The sequence below is a fragment of the Microcebus murinus genome, chromosome 4 (assembly GCF_040939455.1).
Source record: "Microcebus murinus isolate Inina chromosome 4, M.murinus_Inina_mat1.0, whole genome shotgun sequence".
NCBI classification, from domain to species: Eukaryota; Metazoa; Chordata; class Mammalia; order Primates; family Cheirogaleidae; genus Microcebus; species Microcebus murinus.
In genome coordinates this window covers 14459378-14483370 of record NC_134107.1, presented here as the reverse complement: position 1 = coordinate 14483370, position 23993 = coordinate 14459378, and the positions used below count along the sequence as shown (strand labels likewise).

At 48.0% G+C, this 23993-nt stretch overlaps 2 protein-coding genes across 6 annotated transcripts; one reads left to right on the top strand and one right to left on the bottom strand.

The window, feature by feature from the left end:
* Positions 1 to 1638: 1638 nt before the first annotated feature.
* CYB561A3 (cytochrome b561 family member A3) lies at positions 1639 to 11948 on the bottom strand. Of its 2 annotated transcripts, XM_012778313.2 has the most exons (7): positions 11650 to 11783; positions 8923 to 9030; positions 7002 to 7200; positions 6064 to 6272; positions 4992 to 5146; positions 3619 to 3775; positions 1639 to 3039 (listed from the first exon to the last, which is right to left on the bottom strand). In XM_012778313.2, the coding sequence occupies exons 3-7, from the start codon at positions 7183 to 7185 to the stop codon at positions 3016 to 3018; spliced, it is 729 nt and encodes a 242-aa protein (XP_012633767.1). In that variant the 5' UTR covers positions 7186 to 7200; positions 8923 to 9030; positions 11650 to 11783; the 3' UTR covers positions 1639 to 3015. The 2 variants fall into 2 exon arrangements, with proteins under 2 accessions (XP_012633767.1, XP_012633766.1); XM_012778312.3 differs by lacking the exon at positions 8923 to 9030 and having other exon boundaries at positions 11650 to 11948.
* A 198-nt stretch (positions 11949 to 12146) lies between these two features.
* Positions 12147 to 23274, top strand: TMEM138 (transmembrane protein 138). Of its 4 annotated transcripts, XM_012778319.2 has the most exons (6): positions 12314 to 12354; positions 13101 to 13144; positions 13896 to 14160; positions 16231 to 16402; positions 18625 to 18700; positions 18949 to 23274. In XM_012778319.2, exons 3-6 carry the CDS (start codon positions 14033 to 14035, stop codon positions 19059 to 19061), a joined length of 489 nt encoding a protein of 162 aa, XP_012633773.1. In that variant the 5' UTR covers positions 12314 to 12354; positions 13101 to 13144; positions 13896 to 14032; the 3' UTR covers positions 19062 to 23274. The 4 variants fall into 4 exon arrangements, with proteins under 4 accessions (XP_012633770.1, XP_012633772.1, XP_012633773.1 ...); XM_012778316.2 differs by lacking the exon at positions 13101 to 13144 and having other exon boundaries at positions 12147 to 12315; XM_012778318.2 differs by lacking the exon at positions 13101 to 13144 and having other exon boundaries at positions 12305 to 12354.
* The last annotated feature ends 719 nt before the right edge of the window (positions 23275 to 23993 follow it).

Below are 23993 nucleotides of genomic sequence, written 5' to 3'. Positions count from 1 at the left end.
GTCACGACTCATACATGTAGGAATGGGAGAGGGCTTTTCTCAGCACTGAGTTAATATTAATAATTCCTTGGGAATTGAATGGACATTTGGGACACCAGAAGGAAAAGAAGTCACCATATTTTAAGGTTCAGTTGTAGCCGAGAAACTGCAGCCCAACCAGCCCCCACTGACAGCACTTGGGCAGGAGGATGCCGACTGTGGCGTGCGGTGGAGACGTACAGAGCACACCTGGTGCGTCCTCAGTGTGGGGCGTGGTTAAAGGCACTGGGTTTGGACACACACACGATTTGCAAGCTGGTTTTGCAGTAACCAAGCTATGAGAACTCAGGCCTACTATTTAGTTTCTTGGAATCTGTAAAATCACATGGTACCAGCTCACCAGGACATGAAAGGATTCAGATGAGTTGGCAAAGGTGAAGCCCCAACACAGTCCAAGTGTCCACTCCCTGGGAGTTACTGACATTACCGGTGTCAGCACTCCACCACCGTCTGTCACACTAGCATCACCTACCTGGTCCAGATTTGGCTGCAAGCTCCTCAGCCCTGGGCTTCCCTCCCCAGGGTCATCACCTGCACCACACATCCCTGAGCATGCGCCAAGCACCTGCGTGCCCAGGGTTATGTCCCCAGGGCTGGGAAGGAGGCTAGCGCCACACGGGGCCTGTGGATCCCAACTCTGCCATTCCCTGGCTGGGTGATCTCAGGCCAGTCACTTACCCTGTTTGAGCCCTGTTTTCCAGATTGTAAACAGGAAAATTTGCCTTCCTCATGAGATAATCAAGTACTCAAAAGTCATTAGCTATTAAGGGCATCCACACATAAATGAGTCACAGGTTGGTCCATGAAGACAATTACGTGGCTCTTCGGTGCCTTCCCATTGGCCCTTCCCTGGGTCTGTGAGGGTCAGACCTGTACTGAGGCTTTATCACGTTGCCCCAGAACTTACTTAACTGCAGTGCATTTCATCAGACAGGGCTATCATTACAGACTGAATGTTTGTGTCCTCCAAAATTCCTATGTTGAAATCCTCCCCCCTAACGTGACGGTATTAGGAGGTGGGCCTTTGGGAGGTGACTAGATCATGAGGGTGGAATCCTGATCTAATCTAGGCCCCCAGGCTCTCGTGCTCTTTCCACCCTGTGATGTTACAGCGAGAAGATGGTCTACAGGAAATGCCCGCAGCAGGCACCGAATCTACCAGTGCCTTGACCTTGGACTTCCAGCATCTAGAAATGTGAAAAACAAATGATTGGTGTTGAAGCCATCCAGTCTATTTTTTTTTTTGAGTCTCGCTTTGTTGCCCAGGCTAGAGTGAGTGCCATGGCGTCAGCCTAGCTCACAGCAACCTCAAACTCCTGGGCTCAAGCAATCCTCCTGCCTCAGCCTCCCGAGTAGCTGGGACTACAGGCATGCGTCAACTATGTCTGGCTCATTTTTTCTATATATATTAGTTGGCCAATTAATTTTTTTCTATTTATAGTAGAGATGGGGTCTCGCTCTTGCTCAGGCTGGTTTCAAACTCCTGATCTCGAGTGATCTGCCCACCTCGGCCTCCCAGAGTGCTAGGATTACAGGCATGAGCCACCGCGCCCGGCCTATAATATTTTTGTTATAGCAGCCCAAACAGACTAAAACAGCTTTGATTCTTAAAAACATGTTTAATGAAAAATCAAGCTTTATGAACCAACGAAATGCCTACACACATGGAAAGGGGCGCTTTCACGTGAGCACAGTGGCTGGCAGTCATCCCAATGGCTTTAAAGGCATCATCCAATCAGGAAGTTCAGTCTTGGCCCTTCTGCTAACATCTGGCAGTGTGGGGCTGGGCTGGACAGTCGGCCTCATCGCTACCTGCCTGCCAAGTAGGCAGGCTCCAAACCCAGGCTTCCCACTTGTCTACCAAGCACAGCAGTATAGGGCCTGGGATCTGGCAGGGCTTGTTTGGAAAAGGCAAGAAAAGCCACAGCAGTGACACTTAGGAGAGGACTGAGGCTGCTCCCTCCGCAGCCCAGCTCCTTCAGGGGAAGGAGCAATAGCTGGCACTCAGACACGACACAGAAGACTGGGTTTAGCCAGGTGTGCAGCCATTGTAGGGGCAGGTGAAGCGCTTTGGTTCTCAGCAAGGAACCCCTGTGAGGGTGGCAGTGGCTCCCAGGGCTCTGCTGGACATAGAAGACCACAACTTCGGCACCAGTTTTATAGAGAGCTGGAGAGTGATCAGCAGGGCCAGGGCAGGACCCAGCAAGGAGAAGTAAAGTCCACAGCCACCTCTGTCACTCGTCACTGTTGGGACATCTGGAGACAGGTGGTCTGTTCTTGGGAGAGCAGGGTTCGTCGGGCTGGCTGGTGGTGACAGGCATGTAAGTCACAAGAAGAGACAGGGATCCACGCCTCGGCTGTAGCAGCAGCTGGAAGAGGTGGAGCCACACAGTCACAACACACACAGGCACAAACGCAGTGACACAGGGCTCAGAGTGGTCAGCTCCTCAGCTCCTCTGCGGAAGCTGCATCTGCTGCCCTTCTCCCCTTCTCCTGTGGTCACCTCGTGACGTGACTCACATCCAGGAGGGGCTGGATGGGGACAGCTGCTCTGTGGCAGGGCAGCTAACTGAACTGCTGCCTTCGAGGGAAAGCTGACGGGTGTGTCACCTCCCTCCTTTTCCACGTCATGGATTGCACTTGAGTCCTGGCTCTTCTGAGCTGTGGGGACTTCCCACGAGCCCAAGGAGATGTTAGGGGACGCAGGGGCTGCAGGAGCGGCCAGGGCAAGGAGGACCTTGTGTAAGTGGAGGACCTGAGAAGTCGATGTCAAGAAGGGTACAGAAGTTGAAGCCACCAGAAAAGTAGACAGGCAGCAAGTGGCCGGAGAGAGGAGGCCCAGCACCGAGGCAAGGAGCAGCGTGGGCCCAGAGCCCTACAAAGTCTGTTGCCGACACCAGTTGGATGCCCCAGGTAGAGCAGAGCTTCTGAGGGGAGCACAGAGCACACCACTGGGTGCTCCTGGGCGCCCCCACTTCACTCCCCATCATGCAGCAGGGGCTGGAGAAACAGATAGATGCACCAGAGTTAATGACACTATGTCAAAATAGCCCCTGCCCTGCAGGAGACACACCAAGCCTGAGCTGTTCAGATAGACCCCTGACCTGCAGGGTGGTACCCGCCCAAGCCTCCAAATCCTTCACGAAACCCCAAAGTCTCTGAGCCTGGCACACAACCCGTCTCCTACATCCCATAAAGACCTGTTCCAAGCACAAGCTTGTCGCCAAGCACTGGTCCCATTAGACAAGCCCCAAAGCTGCTCAAGGGGAAATCACTGCAGACCCGTCATACTCGAGCCCTTCCTAGGTGAAGATAAGGCCACACTTCACGGAAGCACAGGAATCTCGGGAGGGGACTTCTGTCTCCCGGTGGACAGGCCCCTGAGAGCCCCAGGGCTTCACTGGGATGGGCTGGTTTGGTACCAGTGCTCCCCGTCAGCCTCTGTAACGCTACCTTCCAGCTGCTTGGTTTCCCACCGTGCGACCACACTGGCTTTCTTGGCAAGGCCTGAGCCTTTGCTCGGTGACCTTTCTCTAGACCCAGCCCTCCCCTGCCTGGAATGGGGGCAGGAAACCATACCTGTCTGTCAGTCAGCATCCCTGGCTCTGGGCGCTTCCAAGAGGACGCCAGAAGGATGTAGAGCACCAGCAGCCCGAAGGCCACCACCAGCATCCCAGTGCTGTTGGCAAAGACAGCCTGGCTGGGCAGGCTGGAGTACGGCTCGGTGGCGTTTTTCCTGAAGATGACAAAACAATGTGGGCCCTTGAGAGACTTTTCTACCTGTTTTTTCCCAGTAGGAGACTCAATGCCACTAAGGGAAGATGAGAACACCTTCCCAGGGCCACCTGTGACCTGGAATTTAAATATACTTTCTAAGTCTCTGCCACAGCAACAAGTATCTGTATAATGCTTTTTTGCTTTTTTTTCTATGTTGCCCATGCTGGACTTGAACTTCTGAGCTCAAGCAATCCTCCCAGCTCAGCCTCCTCAGTAGCTGGACTACAGGCACATGCCACCATGCCCAATTGTATAATGCTTTTTACCCCAGAGGAAACTGAAGCTCAAAGTGGCAAAATTAACTTGCCCAAAGTTACATAACCAGTAAAAGACATAGCTAAGATCTAAACCCAGGCTGACCTCAGATCTTAGTTGCTTTTCATTATGCTGCACTGCTCTTAAAGTATGGGCAGTGGTGTTTAGGCATGCAGGCTCCAGAGGCAGACTGCCTTACTTGAGTCCCAGCTCTGCCATTTACTGGCTGTGTGCCCTTAGATAAGTTACTCGACCTCTCTGTTCCCTCATCTGTAAATGGAAATGACAACACCAATGTTGTAGGGAAAGTGAGAGGATTAAATGTAAGGTGCTTAGAACAGTTTTGGACACATAGTAGGTGCTAAATCAACCTGCTGTCAATAAATATCTGCTGACCAATTTACCAATCCCGACCTAAAGAAAGATCAATTCCGTTACCTTCCAGATCAGGAACGGGCTCAACCCCAAAGTTCTCTTCCCTTGGGTGGGTCCTACGATCCTAGGGTGCATATTTTTTTTTTTTGGAGACAGAGTCTCCCTTTGTTGCCCAGGCTAGAGTGAGTGCCATGGCGTCAGCCTAGCTCACAGCAACCTCAATCTCCTGGGCTCAAGCAATCCTGCTGCCTCAGCCTCCCAAGTAGCTGGGACTACAGGCATGCGCCACCATGCCCGGCTAATTTTTTTTTTTTGTATATATATAGATTAGTTGGCCAATGAATTTCTTTCTATTTATAGTAGAGACGGGGTCTCGCTCTTGCTCAGGCTGGTTTCGAACTCCTGACCTCGAGCAATCCGCCCACCTCGGCCTCCCAGAGTGCTAGGATTACAGGCGTGAGCCACCACGCCCGGCCTAGGGTGCATATTTTGAAGACCCTATTGCCTCCCCTCCACCTCAGAGGCAGGGACCTCATTGCACTCACAAAACGAAGAAAAGCTTCTCATTGATGCCGGAAATGACAGACGCAATGGACAGAGAGAGGATGGAGGCTCCGAAGAAGACGTGGATGGGTTTAAGGAGGCTGCGCAGCCACAGGGACGCCCAGGGCAGGAGGAAGATGGCAAAGCCCAGGAACCACTGCGGACACAAGGGAGGACGCACCTTACTGTACTGTGTGTGAACAAAAGCGCACCAGGTCACCCCACCGCTTCGGCACCTCCTGTTGCCGTACCTCGGCCCTTCTTTCCCAGCGCAAACCTTCCCCCAGATACTGCCCGCCGCCACGCCTCGCTTCCTCACCACGCTGTCTGTTGCTATCACGCCAGCAACAAGACCAATCCCGCTCGCCCAGCAAACCCAGCAGCCTTGTTTGTCTCAGTCCTCGCTCCTAAAACTCCTCACTATACAGGCCTGACATCAGAATATGGAAACCAGCCGGGCGCGGTGGCTCACGCCTGTAATCCTAGCACTCTGGGAGGCCGAGGCGGGCGGACTGCTTGAGGTCAGGAGTTCGAAACCAGCCTGAGCAAGAGCGAGATCCCATCTCTACTATAAATAGAAAGAAATTCATTGGCCAACTAATATATATAGAAAAAATTAGCCGGGCATGGTGGCGCATGCCTGTAGTCCCAGCTACTCAGGAGGCTGAGGCAGCAGGACTGGTTGAGCCCAGGAGTTTGAGGTTGCTGTGAATTAGGCTGATGCCACGGCACTCACTCTAGCCTGGGCAACAAAGCGAGACTCTGTCTAAAAAAAAAAAAAAAAAAAAAAAAGAATATGGAAACCGCTTCTGGGTCAAAGAGGTAGGAATACGGAAAGTGGAAACCAGATGGCCGCCGAGAGCCAGCGTGGCACACGCAGTCAGCACAGGGGCCCTGGGAGCACAGACGGGCAGAGGGATGGGCGAGAGGAACAGGGTAAGTGCTGGAGCCACCGACCCCCACAGCCCTTTAAACTGCCGGTTCTACAGGATGTGCCCTGCAAGGCCCTCTCCAGACAACGAGCAGAGGGAATGTCTGGTCCCACAGCGGCCAGGCCTGGCAGTGGGAACCCACCTGGCAGGCGAAGAGGAAGACAGCCGTGATGCCCAGCCAGCTGTGCAGGGAGTAGAGGTTGGCGATGTGGTTGTGGTTGTGAAACTTAAACACAGCAACCAGCCCCATGACAGTGAGGCTGAAGGCCATCAGGTGCAGGGCTGCGTGGAGGAGCTTCCAGGGCAGCTTGGGCCCCAGCCACGACTGGGGCAGGCGGTACACCAGCGACCCTGCAGGAGAGAGAGCAGTCCCAGGACTCAGCCTCTTGCCCTGTGCTCACCCACACATCAGGGCAGTTACCCCGAGACGATCCCACACAGCCTGCCAACGAGGGAAGGGGAAATGCTAGGACACTGGTATCAACTCCTTGTCATCTTCTATCCTCTCATCCTCTGTGGGACAGCGGTCAGCCATGAAGGGAGGGGCAGATTTCTTAGACCTGCGTTCTGTCATCACGATAATTGTAAGTGCAGCCTATATGCGGTTTCCAGGCTAAAAAACACTGTCACAGTCATTACTTGATCACACTGCACTCTCACAACTGAAGCTGGTTGTCAGGAAGAGGCATCAAGGTCAGACAACAACCTAGGTCCAAATCTGGGCTCTGCCTCTTAGCTGTTTGGCCTCTTCTTTCTACGCCTCAGTGTCCTCACAACACGGTGGCAGAGTTGAGTCACTGCAACACAGAGTCTATGGCCGGCAAAGCCTAAAATATTTACTATCTGGCCCTTTACACAAAAGCTTGCCGACCCCGCCCTAGAGTATCTGTGAAGCTGCCCTTCTGAGATGCTCGCACACTTGCCGCTTCCTCCTCCAAGACAGCTGGGCCTAGCGGCAGCCCCACCCCCCACCCCTATAGCCTCAAACCCAACACTGACAAAGGCCAGTCTGGGAGAGGGAAAGGCTGCCCAATCCAGGATTGAGCCGTATCACGCCTCCCTTGCTGACCTCTTACTCACCAGCTCCGTAGAACACCACCATGCCGGCAACTGTGAGCACCGGGTGCCAGTTGAACGTGTGGGTGCTGCCATCCCAAGCAAAGCCGCCACACCAGAACTGCATCCAGTAGACAGTGAAGAGGATGCACATCGAGCCCAGGGACCCCAGCACCAGGCAGGACAGGTAAAACCACCCTGAAGCCATTCTGATCAGGCGCTCCTAGAAGAAGCAAAAGTCACAAGTCCCCGTTAGTCCAAGTGTGCCCCTAACACTAGCTAAAGGAAGTAACACTGACCTCGCTCTTGGCCCATGGGATGGAATCTTTTTGCTTCAGTGCCCCTGTCATCAGCCCGGGTACTGTCCCCATGAGGCCTGACGGATCTCTGGTTACAGACAGTGAGTGAGCCCCTCCCCCAGCACCTGGCAGTCACAGAGCAGCAAGTTCAGGTCTATGGCTGGCCCTGGAGAAGGCCAGATGCCAAGGCCTTAGGAACAGAGTCCTGGGATGAGTCTTCCTTCACAGGACCAGAAGGTAAAGAATTAGCACCCCCAGGAAAGAAGAGACAGGAATCATAATCCAGGATGGATCACACAAATGCCCAGGCCCTGGATTTTAATGTAAGGAGGCAAAAATCACCATCTGAAATGGGCAAACACACTACTATTGTGCTAGCGGGGAAGAAGTCCTATGGGCTCCCACTTCTACATGAAAGTTCTTCCCCAGATGGTGAACTGTGGGGCTAATCTTCACAGGGGAGGTGAGATCAGGCCACCACTCCAGACCCCACACTGCAGATGGTTGAGTTGTGTGATAGCCCTCAGCTGTCTCCAGGCCTGAGACTTCTGCTTTCCCCACCTCTGGGGAAAGTCCAGAGAAGAAAAGAGGAAGCAAAAACTCATGGTCTAGAAAGCAAGAGGTTTATTTTGAGATTTCCACATGTGGTAAATAAACTCAGAAACCAACTCTGGTTTCGAGCATGGCAAACGCTTAAGCCCTTAAGGAGTTGCTTTTTTAAATTTTATTTGGTTAATCTGCTTCACCGGGAAGCTTTCTTTTTTTTTTTTTTTTTTTGAGATAGAGTCTCACTCTGTTGTTCAGGCTAGAGTGTTGTGGCATCAGCCTAGCTCACAGCAACCTCAAACTCCTGAACTCATGGGATCCTCCTGCCTCAGTCTCCCGAATAGCTGGAACTACAGGCATGCACCACCATGCCTGGCTAATTTTTTCTATATATATTTTTAGTTGGCCAATTAATTTCTTTCTGTTTATAGTAGAGACGGGGTCTCACTCTTGCTCAGGCGGGTCTCGAACTCCTGACCTTGAGCAATCCACCTGACTTGGCCTCCCAGAGTGCTAGGATTACAGGCGTGAGGCATCATGCCAGGCTAGGAGTTGCTTTTAAAAGACAGGCAAGTGTGGCCGGGTGCGGTGGCTCACGCCTGTAATCCTAGCACTCTGGGAGGCCAAGGCGGGCGGATTGCTCGAGGTCAGGAGTTTGAAACCAGCCTGAGCAAGAGCAAGACCCCGTCTATACTATAAATAGAAATTAATTGGCCAACTAATATATATAGAAAAAAATTAGCCAGGCACGGTGGCGCTTGCCTGTAGTCCCAGCTACTTGGGAGGCTGACACAACAGGATCACTTGGGCCCAGGAGTTTGAGGTTGCTGTGAGCTAGGCTGACGCCACGGCACTCACTCTAGCCTGGGCAGCAAAGCAAGACTCTGTCTCAAAAAAAAAAAAAAAAGACAGGCAAGTGGGCAAAGCCACAAGACGGCCCCTGCTTGGGCCAGGCCTCAAGGCAGTCACCCTGTCCCATATACTCATGCTAAGAAGGCAACAGTGTGGCCTCCTGCAGTTGAAGTCCCTCACTCTGAGAACCAGCTAACAGAGAACAGTAGCCAATAACTCCCAAGGAGATAAAACATGTGACTGCTGACCTTTAAACCTAATGGCAGGCTGACAGGATGGTGGCCTGGGCTCCAAATATCATGAAGAGGGCACCTTGAGCAAATCACTTAACATCTGCAGAACTCAAGAGTACTCGTCTGAAAGAAAGGCATGGCAATAAGAATAGTATTTATTAAATACCAGGTATGAGTGCTGGAACCTTACACACATGGTCCCATCTGACAACCCTTTATCCCCATTTTATAAATGAAGACACTAAGGCTCAGAAAGATTAAATAGCATCAGGACCCAGTGAATGGGCAGGGAGTTTCAAACTATTGACTATTTGGCTTCAAGACCCATGATTTTTCCTTGACCGCAGGTTGTCAGAAAATCAGGTTGGAGCCAAACATTGTAACTCTTCTTAGTTATTGCTGTCACAGCATTTTATTCATAACTACTAAGAAAAACCTAAAGTTCGTGGTTCCCATGCCTGCTTAGGCCCCTCAACAGCCCTGAGCAATGCCATGCCACCTCTCCCCTTGCCAGGTGTCCACCTAACCAGGAACCGATGCTGGGCTCTCATAGATGTCCTAAGTTAGCAGTATTCTCTGAGAAAGGAAGGTGCAAGGGCTGTGGGAAAAAATACAAGCTTCCATGAGGCTGGCAAGAGAAAATCATGCCACCAGTTTCCTAGAAGCTTTGTGACTTGACTACTCAGCTCAGAAATTTGCTACCCATCCTTGAAGCTGCTTCCCCCTCACACCAATAATTCCTACAAGAGCAGAGGAAGTTTCAGGTCACCTGATGTTCAGTTAAAACACCCTCCATCCTCCAGTGAAATGTTAAGTCAGCACTCAGGAGCTCTTGCTCAGCAGGCTCCATCGATCTGATAATATCTATAACTTGTTTTTTTCCGTTATAAAAGGAAATGTAAATATAGCCCAAAAGGGACTGTATCCATGCCCCTAGAAGGGGTCCTGGATTGCTGTTCTGTGACAGACCTACAATGGATGGTGGGACACTTTCCTGACAGAGGGCTGTGAAGTTATACTGCTCTGCTCACAGTACATAGATAAACCCTGCTTATTACTGAAATAGAGAGCGAAACAGGAGAAAAGGAAGAATGCAGTGAAAATTGCAAGGCAAATGCTGATAATACCCTCTTATTTGTTCTAAGAGCACAGGCTGGGCTATGATCTCAGGATGTGCTTGCCACAGTCTTCTGTTCTGCCCTCATTTCGTAGATCCCTATTTTAAGGCAGGGGTCAGCAAACTCTTCTGTAAAGGGTAAGGTTGTAAATATTTTAGGCTTTGTAGGAAACATGGTCTCTGTCACAACTCTGTTGATGTGATACATGAGTAGCCATAGACAATATCTTAACAAATGAGCATGGCTGTGTTCCAATAACATTTTACTTATGAACAGTGAAACCTTGAGTTTCATATAATTATCATGTCACAAAAATATTATCCTTTTCATTTTTTTTCAATCATTTGATCATGTAAAAACTGTTCAGGTGGGGCACATTTAGCTTGTGGGTTGTAGTTCATTGATCCTGATCTTAGGAGTCTACTCTCCAACCTAATACTCTCCTCAATTCCTTGGCAGAAAGGATTCTTCCAGGCTGAGCTAAAACAGGTCAGGCCCAGGGGTAAGAAATAGGTATTTTCATTCATCCCTTAGACTCAGAAAAAGGTTCTATTCCAAACTATTGCAATGTTACTTTTATAATTTACAACTACAAATAGATGAAGGGGCAAAAAAATCAGTTTGTTTCTCCCCCTACCCAAATGGATGGGGGTACTTTAAGAATCCTGAGAACCAGACTTACAGTACAAATCCTAAATCCTTATCTCATAGATCAAAAACACTAACACTGGGGCCCAAAGAAGGAAAGTGACTCAGCCAAGGTGAGTGGCAGAGTTAGCGCAGGAATTCAGATCCACTCCCCTTCAGCTCCGAGGGCTCCTTATTTTCAAATGTAGCTTCTGGGCTGGGCGAGGCGGCTCACGCCTATAATCCCAGCTCTCTGGGAGGCTGAAGTGGGCGGATCATTTGAGTTCAGGAGTTCCGAAACCAACTTAAGCAAGAGTGAGACCGGGTCTCTACTATAAATAGAAAGAAATTAATTGGCCAACTAATATATATAGAAAAAATTAGCCGGGCATGGTGACACATGCCTGTAGTCCCAGCTACTCGGGAGGCTGAGGCAGCAGGATCGCTTGAGCCCAGGAGTTTGAGGTTGCTGTGAGCTAGGCTGACGCCACGGCACTCACTTTAGCCTGGACAACAGAGTGAGACTCTGTCTCAAAAAAACAAAACAAAAAAATAAATGTAGCTTCTGTTAAAGTCAGAACTCAGGAGTGAGGGGCGCAATATTACAGCCAGGAGGTGGGTAAGGAAGGTTCTCCTTTGCACCAGAATAATTAGACATCCGTCCTTCTGACTGCACAGATCTGGCTGGCTCAGGTGTCCTAAAAAGACCCGTTCCAGGCATCCGAAGTCGGATCCCTGACCCAACTGGGCGCTTGGTGTAGGCTAACATTGGGTGAAAATTGGGGCAAGGGGCTCCTCCTGCTTTCTGCGCCTTCCGAAGAGCTATCGTGCCATTTACAACCACCACCTTGGAAGGAAGGGTGCGGAGAAAGGTACCCATTTCCTAAAAGAGAAAACTGAGGTCAAGCGAGAGGATCGCCACAGCGCGAAGCGAGGAAGCAGCAGAGCCAGCACTGAAACCCAGGTCCCTGAGCTCCCAGCCCGACCTCTTTCTCACCCCTAACCACAGTAGGACGCAGCGGGCCAGGGCCTCCGGAATCCGCCTCTCGCCACCCTGCGCCCGAGCTGCAGCTCCCGAGGCTCCAGGGAGATGGAGGACTCTCGGACACCTACAGCCAGGTGACACCGCCGCCTCAGAACTGAGCAACATGCGCCGCCTCGTGCTCTTATAGGCTCGCAGCACTTCCGGGCGCGCGCGAGGCTGCCTGGGAAATGAAGTCCGAAGCCCCGGGCTAGCTCGCTCCCAGCGCACCACCCCAACTCTGGTTCCTCCATGGGCGTTTTCCTCGTGTCTGGAGTCGAGGCCCAGGAGTACCGCGACGCGTCTGCCCTGTCCCTCAGCCTCCAGCGGGTGAGGGACGAAGCGGAAATGTTCGAGTTGACGCGAAGCCTCCCGCCAAGGGCCGGCTCTCCGCAAGGCTGGGCGCGGCGTGGGCGGGAGGCCTGGTCAGCTGGCGGCGACGCTGGGAGGACCGAAAGCAGGGGGGGCCCGGAACAGGGCGGACCCGGGAGAGGAAAGGCGCAAACATGGCGGCCCAGTTGGCCACAGAGTGAGAGGCGCGGCACAGACGGAGCTCGCGTCTGTCATCTACTTCCGGAATTTAAAGCCAGTTTCCGGAAGCCAGGACGGTGTCCCCATGACAACCGACGTTGAGTCTTGGAGGTGAGCGTGGATGATGAGGAATGGGTAAAGTGACCAAAAGTGAGAATTTTTGTTGCTATTGTTTTGGTTTAGGTTTTGTTGCCAGGGCAACTCCATTTTAAAGTGGATTGGGAAGCGTGAGGAATACTGCTCTGGGGACAAAGGCAAGGCTGCAGGTCTCGCTGAACGAACTGTGAGGAGGCTTCATTACCTTGCGAATCACCACTGCCTTCAACTGGAGGGGGTGATCAATCGTAGAGCGAGCCATGGCCATTTCTGTATAACGGATCCTCACAACAGCCCTCGGCAGTGGCCTGTGCAGTAGTGGTTAAGAGCACGGGTTTGGCGTCACACCTAATTATGAATCCTGGCTCTGCTTACTTGCGACCTGGAGGAATGACTTGAACCCTGACCCCTGTGTCCTGGCTTGTAGAATGGGGATAATTCCCACCTTGCAGAGTTGTTGTGAGGATTAAAGGAAATTATATTAGTTGACAAGTTTATCATGATACTGGTACCTAGGTGATAGCTATCAATATTACTTAATGAATGAGGAAACTCGGGCTCAGAATAACCACAATCATAATCCAGTAAGGTGGGACTTCTCTGCCAGGTGAGGTGGATGAGGTGCCTTAACCTCTCAGAGCCTCTGTGTGAAATGGGGACTATATGCATTATAATGGCTACTTTTCAAGATGGTTGTAGGATTAAGTTTTTAAATATGAAGAGAGTTTGTAAACTGTAAAACATTTTATAAGTGTTAATCACTCGCTGACAATCCAAAGCATTTTGAAATTTGTTTATAGATTTGATTCAGCCGAAGAGTCACAGGACATCCCCAGAGCAACATGTGAGTCTTCGAATATATGAAAATAAAGGCCCAGCTCCACTCACCTGGTGCCACTCTGTTGCTACCATAACCTTAAACATAAAGTTTTACAGAAGAGCAGTATTTCCTCTCAACCTTTTCTGCCTACACTACTTCCCACTTCTCCTGTGCTGACATTTTCCCTGCCTAGTTACATATCAGCCTATCAGTTACATAAGAGGCAACTTAGTGCAGTAGTAAAAGCACGGACTCTGGACCCAGACTGCCTGGATCTGAATCCCATCTCTGCCACTTAATCGCTATGTGACCTTGGACAAATTATTTTACCTCTCCGGACCTCAATTTTCTCATCTGTAAAATGCGGAAAGTAATAATGTATCTTCAAGCCTATGAGGTTATTGTGAGGTTTAAACAATGTTCATGCTTAGGATAGTGTCTGGCATATTGTAAGTGATATATAAGGGTTTGTTGCTATTACTGTTGCTACTACTACTACTACTACTACTACAGGACCAAGCAGTCACTCTTCTCTGTAATACCACCAGATTCCTTTGGTTAGAAAGAGCTTTGCGCTTAGAAGGTTCCAGACATGGAGAAAGGTTTAGCATATAAGGGTCTCTAGAAGAAATGACTTATTGGGGTTTTTTGTTTGTTGGTTTTGTTCACTAAGGTATCCCAAGCACCTGGAATGGTGCCTGGCACACCTAGGTTTTCAGTAAATGTTTACTATATTAATGAATTTCTAACCTTACCTCTCTTTTTGCTTCAACAGGCCCTTGCTTAGAACAAGGAAAACAGCTCTGAGTCAGAGGAACTAGAAACCTCTCCCTCAGTGGTGGGAAGAGAACCGAGGTGTTTTCTAGGGAATTGTGGAATGAGCCCTTGGGGGCCCAAGAAAACAAAAGGAAGATGCTCCAGACCAGTAACTACAGCCTGGTGCTCTCCTTGCAGTTCCTGCTGCTGTCCTATGACCTCTTTGTCAATTCCTTCTCCGAGTTACTCCGAATGGCTCCTGTCATCCAGCTGGTGCTTTTCATGTGAGTTCCGTGGGTGGTTCTCAAAAGCTGAACCTAAGCACTTTGAAGGCCTTGGCAGTCATGATTTAACATTTTAAAGTTAGTGAGAGATATTAGGGAGAATAAAATTTAACATTGTCCTGGGCTCTCCAGGGTACATAGATATGGTCACAGGTCCTGTTTTTATATATTTCTCTCTCTCTCTCTTTTTTTTTTTTTTTTTTTTTTGAGACAGAGTCTCACTCTGTTGCCCGGGCTAGAGTGCCGTGGTGTCAGCCTAGCTCACAGCAACCTCAAATTCCTGGGCTCAAACAATCCTTCTGCCTCAGCCTCCCGAGTAGCTGGGACTACAGGCATGTGCCACCATGCCCGGCTAATCTTTTCTATTTTTGGTAGAGACGGGATCTTGCTCTTGCTCAGGCTGGTCTCGAACTCTTGAGCTCAAACGATCCACCCGCCTTGGCCTCCCAGAGTGCTAGGATGACAGGCATGAGCCACCACACCGGGCCATGTTTTTATATACTTCTAACAAAGGTTGGGGATAAGGGGAACAGTTTATATAGGGAATAAGGGTTAGACTGCTGACCCTTTCATTCTCTCTATCTGTGAGTAGAAATACTGTCTTTGCCATGAAAGAGGATTACAAAATGACAGGTTAAAAGGAAAATCATGTACATTTTTTTTTTATTAGAGACAGGGTCTTGCTCTGTCACTCTTCTGGAGTGCAGTGCTGCAATCATAGCTCACTACCGCTTCAAACTCCTGGTCTTAAATGATCTTCCCACCGCAGCCTCCCAAGTAGCTGGGACTACAGGCTCACACCACCATGCCCAGCTAATTTTTTTTTTTTTTTTTTTTTTTTAAGACAGAGTCTCACTTTGTTGCCCAGGCTAGAGTGAGTGCCATGGTGTCAGCCTAGCTCACAGCAACCTCAAACTCCTGGGCTTAAGCAATCGTACTGCTTCAGCCTCCCCAGTTGCTGGGACTACAGGCATGCGCCACCATGCCCAGCTAATTTTTTCTATATATATTAGTTGGCCAATTAATTTCTTTCTACATTTAGTAGAGATGGGGTGTCGCTATTGCTCAGGCTGGTTTTGAACTCCTGACCTCGAGTAATCCACCCACCTTGGCCTCCCAGAGAGCTAGGATTACAGGCGTGAGCCACTGCACCCGGCCTAAATTTTTAAAAATTTTTTGTAGAAATAGGGTCTCAATATGTTGCCCAGGCTGGTCTCAAACTCCCAGCCTCAAGCGATCTTCCCCCCTCAGCCTTCTAAAGTGCTGGGATTACAGGTGTGAGCCACCGTGCCTGGCTGACAGTCATATTAATAATGTATATGAATCCCATAGGATGGCAACTGTTAGCATTTATCCTCCACAATGGTTTGTAGACTCTACGAGGCAATTTCCAAGCTGAAAACTACAGTCATGGTTATGATCTTCCTTCATTCAGCACGTATTCATTGGCCTGTCAGCCAGTGTTCTAGTTGCAGTAGTAAAGCTGACAAGTTCCTGCTCTCACCGAGTTTCCATTCTAATGGAGAGGGACAATGAATACATAAACAAAAATAAGATAATTTCAAATAGTTATATCATACAGTGGGTATGGAGTAGCTGGGGTGGGGAGGAGAGAGCTACTTTTGTAGTAGGATTAAAGGAAAATCTTTCTGAAGAGGGAACATTTGAACCAAGACTGAAGTGGCACAAAGGCACTAGCCATGCAAAGATCAGGGTGTTAAGTACATTGTTATCTTGCTAGATGACATTGCCCGACAGGACCAGGTTATATGACAGACTGGGCTGGCTTTTCTGGACATAGGAAGGAAACTAGTTTCTCACAAGTGCCTACTTGGTTTACTGAGTTGAGTGTCAGAGCACCAAAGCCTTGTCTGTGGACTGCAATTCAGGCGATAGGGCTAGTGGGTAATTTTAGCTTCATGTCATTTGGGTCTCTAAACCAATGCTGTCTCTTTGGGGGTTTCAGATGACTCTAATCACAGGGAAGGACTGACCTCATGGACTTAGGGCCAACTCTTGGGTCCTCACACAGGCCTCCATTTGTCTGTACTTTGTTTTCTATGTCTGCAGCATCCAGGATATTGCAATCCTCTTCAACATCATCATCATTTTCCTCATGTTCTTCAACACCTTCGTCTTCCAGGCTGGCCTGGTCAACCTCCTGTTCCATAAGTTCAAAGGGACCATCATCCTAACAGCTGTATACTTAGGCCTCAGCATCTCCTTTCATGTCTGGGTCATGGTAAGAGTGGAATTCTGAATTCCTGAATCTTTAAAGGGCTAGGAGTATCTTCTGTCTGGGAACCCAGCATCATTCTTTTATATCAAATACAATCCTTAATGGGAAACAGGTGAAATGAAAGTGGTCCGAGCTGGAGCACTAGGAACATGAGAGTTTCATAAGGCACCTTTGCCCAATCTTATGTGTTGAAGAACGGCCTTATTGAAGAGTTGAGGAACTCTTCTGGAACATTCAGTTCACCCTTTGCCCCAAACAGGCCTACCAGGGCTAAAACAGGTAGTTGAATCTGTTTCATCATTAGCTATTTGGGCCAATGAGTATTGATAATGGGATATTCTTAGGCATTGGTGTCACATGGCTAATGCAGTGTGCAGTAGATGTTTCTGGAAAACAACCAAACAAGAATGCTGCTTAACCGGCCGGGCGCTGTGGCTCACGCCTGTAATCCTAGCTCTTGGGAGGCCGAGGCGGGCGGATTGCTCAAGGCCAGGAGTTCAAAACCACCCTGAGCAAAAGCGAGACCCCGTCTCTACTATAAATAGAAAGAAATTAATTGGCCAACTGATATATATATAAAAAATTAGCCGGGCATGGTGGCGCATGCCTGTAGTCCCAGCTACTCGGGAGGCTGAGGCAGAAGGATCACTCAAGCCCAGGAGTTTGAGGTTGCTGTGAGCTAGGCTGACGCCACGGCACTCACTCTAGCCTGGACAACAAAGCGAGACTCTGTCTCAAAAAAAAAAAAAAAAAAAAAAAAAAGAATGCTGCTTAACCTTGAGTGCTTCATGCCTTCTGTTGGGTCCCTATCACTTAACTGGAGAACCAACCTCCAAGATATCTCCTTTTGGTTCTAACATAGGCCCTCAGATCAGATGGTTTTCATGGTTTCAGATTTCTTCTTTTTCACAAATTTGTCCACCTCTTTGTATGCTGTGTTTCTCATATATTCATTTTGATGGAACACATTAAAATCTCAGAGTTCTCTAGTCACCTTTTTTTTATATTTTTATTTTTTTAGTGATGAGATCTTGCTACGTTGCCTAGGCTGAAGTATAGTGGCTATTCACAGGCACAATCATAGTGCACTGCAACTTTGAACTCCTGGCCTCAAATGATCCTCCCACCTCAGCCTCCCAAGTAGCTGGGACTACAGGTGTGCACCAATGTGCCAGCTCTAATCACTTTTTTACTAAAGCCCCGTTCTCAGCCAAACCCTCTATTAGGTTGCCTTTGTGATTCCACAGAGAGAAGTAGAGCTCCTATGAAAGAAGTAGAACAGTGCCAAAATCTCCAGGTGCTTCCTGAAGAGGATTCTGTGCTCTGGTTCCTAGAGCCAAAATAGGTCCTGGCTTTGTACTATAAAGCTATTAATCTGATTAAACCCTGAGCACACCAGAGCCTTTATCTGACAGGAGCTGAGCCTGAGATTTTCAAGGCAAGACAGTGACCAGATGAACTCCTTAGATAATGTATATCATTTCTCCTTGGCAAAGGCTATGAAATGAAAGAGGATAAATAGCTTAGTTCAGGCTGATCTGAGTGCAGTGGTGTTTACAACTGTTTGATCACAATCAGTTACAGACTGCTTTGTTCCTTTTCCACTCCCACTGCTTTACTTAACTAGCCTAAAAGAAAAAAAAAAAAAAAAAAAGAAAATAGCTTAGTTAATACTTCCTGTCTCAAGGTTAAAAGTATATTCCCGGCCAGGCGCTGTGGCTCACGCCTGTAATCCTAGCTCTTGGGAGGCCGAGGCGGGCGGATTGCTCAAGGTCAGGAGTTCGAAACCAGCCTGAGCAAGAGCGAGACCCCGTCTCTACTATAAATAGAAAGAAATTAATTGGCCAACTGATATATATATAAAAAATTAGCCGGGCATGGTGGCGCATGCCTGTAGTCCCAGCTACCCGGGAGGCTGAGGCAGAAGGATCACTCAAGCCCAGGAGTTTGAGGTTGCTGTGAGCTAGGCTGACGCCATGGCACTCACTCTAGCCTGGGCAACAAAGCGAGACTCTGTCTCAAAAAAAAAAAAAAAAAAAAGTATATTCCCTTTATAGCAAAAAAGGGAGCTTGAAGCTCATTCAAGAAACATTCCTTGGGGTTGTAGAAAGAAGGCGAGTGAGATAGCATGATTTTAAACCAAGTGGCTTCTTTGCAGCTAACCAAGTTGGAGATGTTAGGGCCTCAAGTGTTAACCTTTCTCTGTCTACTCATATGTCCTTCAGAATTTACGCTGGAAAAACTCCAACAGCTTTGTTTGGACAGACGGACTTCAAACGCTATTTGTATTCCAGAGACTAGGTAAGGACCAGAGCAATGTCCAGCCTCACTTGGGCCCCTTGACCCTGGCTTCCCAGCCCTGTCACAGCTGGCTGGGGGTGGTTGGGACAGCCATTCCAAGAACAGAAGGGATTACTGCCCTCTGCCCTTGCTGGGAGACTGTGGGAAGCCATGAGGCAGGGCCCCTCAGCCTCGTTAGGTTCTGTTCTTACCCTGAAACGAATGCTCAGGAGCATCCCTAAGGCTTCTCTCCCGCTTGTCATCCACAGCGGCAGTGCTATACTGTTACTTCTACAAACGGACAGCTGTGAGACTGGGCGACCCTCGCTTCTACCAGGACTCTTTATGGCTACGCAAGGAGTTCATGCAAGTCCGAAGGTGACCTCTTCTTGTCACACTAATGGATGCCTTACCTTCCTGATAGAAGCCATGTTTGCTGCTCTGCAGGGAGAGGTTGTCCCTATGCGCCAGGAAGCAGCTGGATTTTCCTAGGAGGGCTCAGGCCAGTTGTGTTCAGCATTCAAGAAGGAAGATCCTCCCTCTTGCAAATTACAGTGTTCCCCAACAGACTCTAACACATAATTCCTTCCTTGCCTCCCACCTCAGTTCTACCCACTTTCCTTCCTTTCCTGCTCCATACTGTCCATTCTCTCTGCCCCTCTTTCTTATAGAGGTCTCTGTGGCTCTTACCCTTGTGAAGCTTTTCATTTAGCCTAGGACTAGAGGACCTCCCAGCCCCCACTTTCCTTGGACCACACATGAGTGACTGAAGGATGTGAAGAGTGATAGTTATGTGCTCCTGACTGATCATACCTTAGACATCTAGATTTTATACCCAAGGTACTTTTTTTACATTTTATAAATAGGAAATAAATTTCCTTTTTCTATAAATAGTAGAGTTTATCTGTCTAGCTGGATCTCATCATGGTTAAAAGGCATACCAAGTCCTAGCTTCAGCATCTACATGACATGTGAATAGATTGAGCCACAGATCAAATCCAGGTATTTCTTGAGCCCCACTATGAGTATAAGGTATTTTTGTAGAAATTCAAGATGTACTCTGATGCCCATCCCCTGCCCCTCGAGTTCCAAACTAATATGCTTCATTCAGACTCTCTCACTATCAGAAGTTTAATCTGCCTTCAGAAGAATAAAAAAGGTTCTTTTGCCTGTTTTGGCAAAAGAAATTTTTAAAATTCATATGCCCATGATATCATTTTTCTATTGCCAGAATAATGTGTAACAAGCCACCAAACTTCAGTGGCATAGAATAACAAACAGTTACTTGGCTCTCAGATCTTGGGCTTCAGCTGATCTGGACTGGGTTTGGCTGATTTCAGCCAACCTTGCTCATGTGTCCAGTCAGCTGTGGCTCCGGTAGGCAGCTGTGACAATCTTGGGACCCTTTGGCTCTTGGCTAACTCAGGATGACCTTAGCTAGGATAGCTGGGGTTCCTCTGGTTCACATGGTTGATCCTCCTGCAGACTAGCCGAGATCCATCCACATGACAGCGGCAGAGCAAGAGAGGATAAGCCCCAGCGTGCAATCCCATTTCAAGCCTTTGCTTGTACTGTGTCTTATGGTCAAAGCAAGTCATGTGGCAGAGCCCACAGTCAAAGAGGAAAAGTACTACAAAGTTTCAAGGCCAAAGGGGTGAATACTGGAAACGTGAAAAATGGGGGCCATTAATTCAATTCAATGAAGTTGATCACACCAGAGAGTTTCTCTATAAAATGTGTTATTCAGAGACACTTTGACACGGGTTAGCAAATTTTTTCTGTAAAGGGCTAGATCATAAATATTTTAGATTTTGAGGTTGTAACTATGCAACTCTGATATTAAAGCATGAAAACAGCCATAGACAATATAATACATAAATGATGTAAATGAATGAACACGAATGTGTCTATTTAAGTATGCTGAAATTTGAGTTTCATATGATTTTCATATGTCACAAAATATTCTTGATTTGGCCCCCAGGCCATAGTTTGCCAACCCCTGCTTTAGGAGCCTGGAATAAATTTCTGTGGAAAGAGGTAAATAACAGTATAGGTAATCAAATGTCAAGATTTTAACATATATTAAGAAAAGGAACAACATTCGAATAAAATGTTTAAGGCACCAGTCTATCTTCTAATTGGAACAAGTGATCTGAAGTTCTAATAAAGCCATCATCTACACTTACTGTATCTTTATCTGTGAAAAAAATGAACAGTAGCCTGATTTGAATCTTTTCATAAACGCTGTTAATGGAAAAAGCAAACTCTGTGAAATAACCTAAAGAAGTTTATTCTGAGCCAATATGGGTGCCCATGGCCTAGAGAACATAGTCCTAAGAGGTCCTGAGAAGATGCACCCAAGGTGGCTGGGTTACAGTTTGGCTCTTTAATTTATTTTTTTATTTTTAGAGATGGGATTTTGCTCTGTCAGCAGGGGCTGGGAGTGGAGTGGTGCGATCATAGTTCACTGCAGCCTCAAACTTCCAGGCTCAAGCAGTCCTGCCTCAGCCTCCTGAGTAGCTGGAACTACAGGTGTGAGCTATCACACCTGGCTAATTAAAAAAAAATTTTTTAGAGACAGAGTTTCACTATGATGCCCAAGCTAGTCTTATCTCATGGGCTAAAGCAATCCTTCCACCTCGGCCTCCCAAAGTGCTGAGATTACAGGCATGAGCCACTGCACCCAGTCATTGTTTGGTTTTATACTCTTCAGTCAGACAGGAATTGCAGGTAAAATCATAAATCAATATATAGAAGGTAGACATTGGTTTGGCTTGAAAAGGTGGGACATCTCAAATCGGGGTCTACAGGTTATAGGTGGATTCAATTGATTAAAGGAATAAACTTTCTCTGTAAGCTTGGAGTCAGTAGAAGGCAATGTTTTTTTGTTGTTTTTTTTTTTGAGACAGAGTCTCACTTTGTTGCTTTGTTGCCTAGGCTAGAGTGAGTGCCATGGCGTCAGCCTAGCTCACAGCAACCTCAAACTCCTGGGCTCGAGTGATCCTTCTGCCTCAGCCTCCCGAGTAGCTGGGACTACAGGCATGCGCCACCATGCCCGGCTAATTTTTATATATATATTAGTTGGCCAATTAATTTCTTTCTATTTATAGTAGAGACGGGGTCTCGCTTTTGCTCAGGCTGGTTTCGAACTCCTGACCTCGAGCAATCCACCAGCCTCAGCCTCCCAGAGAGCTAGGATTACAGGCATGAGCCACCACGCCCGGCTTGGCAATGTTTTAAGATAAGGAAGTCTGCTAATCATATAGCAAGCCACAGGGAGGAGGGAAGGCAATAGCAATGTATGTAACCTTAACACTTGTACCCCCTTATTGTGCTGAAATAAAAATAAAAAAAACAAACAAAAAAATCATATAGCAAGCCACAATATGCCAACTCAGGGCAGGCATGGTGGTGGCTCACGCCTATAATCCTAGCACTCAGGGAGGGAGGCCGAAGCAAACAGATCATTTGAGCTCAGGAGTTCGAGACCAGCCTGAGTTCGAGACCCCCGTCTCTACTAAAAATAGGAAGAAATTAGCTGGACAACTAAAAATAGAAAAAATTAGCCGGGCAAGGTGGCACGGGCCTGTAGTCCCAGCTACCTGGGAGGCTGAAGCAAGAGGATCGCTTGAGCCGGGGAGTTGGAGGTTGCTGTGAGTTAGGCTGAAAGAACAGCACTCTAGCCCAGGCAATAGAGTGAGACTGTCTCAAAAAAAAAGTATGCCAACTCAAAGTGATCTGTTAAGCAAGTTAATGGCCTGCAGGTGAGAGTTAACCTCTCACCTCAAGCATTGCTTGAGGCCAGGAGTTTGAGACCAGCCTAAGCAAGAGCAAGACCCAGTCTCTACAAAAAATAGAAAAATTAGCCAGGCCTGGTGGTGCACACCTATAGTCCCAGCTACTCTGGAGGATCGCTTGAGCCCAAGAGTTTGAGGTTGCGATGAGCTATGATGATGCCACTGCACTCTAGTCTGGGCAACAAAGCGAGACCCAGTCTCAAAAAAATAAAAAATCCAGTGGTCTAAATTTTCACCTTAAACTAAAATAAAGAAAAAACTAAACCCAAAATAAGTAGAAGGAAATTAAAATAATGATAAGAAATAAGCAGAAAATGAACAAATAATAGGCTGGGCGCAGTGGCTCATATCTGTAATCTTAGAACTCTGGGAGGGCAAAACAGGCGGTGTAGGGCAGAGGAATTTGTAGGACAGAGGAAGGGCAGAGGAATTCTTCTACTTGTCGGGAATTCACTTGGGTGGGGCAATGAGCTAACGGCAAACCTTTGCTTCTGGTCATTGCTTGCTTGCTACACCCCTGTAAGGGGAATTATGGGATGAGGTCATTAAAGCACGGGCAACTGGCCTATCAGGCAATAGAGGGCAACCAATCCGCCAATTATTTCAAAAGGCAATAGTGGGCAACCAATCATTTTAAAGGTCAACGCATGATCCATGCATAGTCGGCTTGTGCGCAGCTTGTGCACCATGGGGATAAAAGGCATGCCGTTGTTCCTGTCGGGGTCCTTGCCTGTGAGCGTGGCCACTGCATTGGTGCTCTGGGGCTTGGACCCTGGCTAGCCAGAAAATAAACCTCCTCTTGTGTGAATGCATCCTCGATGTCTCTGCTTTTCTGTCCGGTGGGGCTGTGGAAGGTCGGTCCCTAACAGCGGATCCTTTGATCTCAGGAGTTCGAGACCAGCCTGAGCAAAAGTGAGACCCTGTCTCTACTAAAAAATAGAAAGAAATTAATTGGCCAACTAAAAATACATAGAAAAAATTATCCGGGCATTGTGGCGCATGCCTGTAGTCCCAGCTACTCGGGAGGCTGAGGCAGGAGGATCGCTTGAGCCCAGCAGTCTGAGGTTGCTGTGAGCTAGGCTGATGCACAGCACTCTAGCCCCGGCAACAGAGTGAGCCTCTGTCTCAAAAAGAAAATAAAAATGAAAAATTAGCCAGGAGTGCTGGCACGTACTTGTAGTCCTAGCTACTAGAGAGGCTGAAGTGGGAGGATTGCTTGAGCTCAGGAGTTCAAGGTTACGGTGAGTTAGGATTGTGCTACTGCACTCCAGCCTGAGCAACAAAACAAAACTTTGTCTCAAAAAAAATTTTGAAAAAAAAAGAATGAAAGGCAATGTTCCTACAGATATATAAGGGTATATATTTAATATATAGTGAGAGAATCATAAGGGTATATTTATGAACAACTTTAGGCCAATAAATTTGACAAGTTGTATGAAATGAACAAATTTCCTAAAAGGCACAAATCACCAAAACTGACCCAAGAAAAAAGTGAGGTTGAATTCAGAATTAAAAGT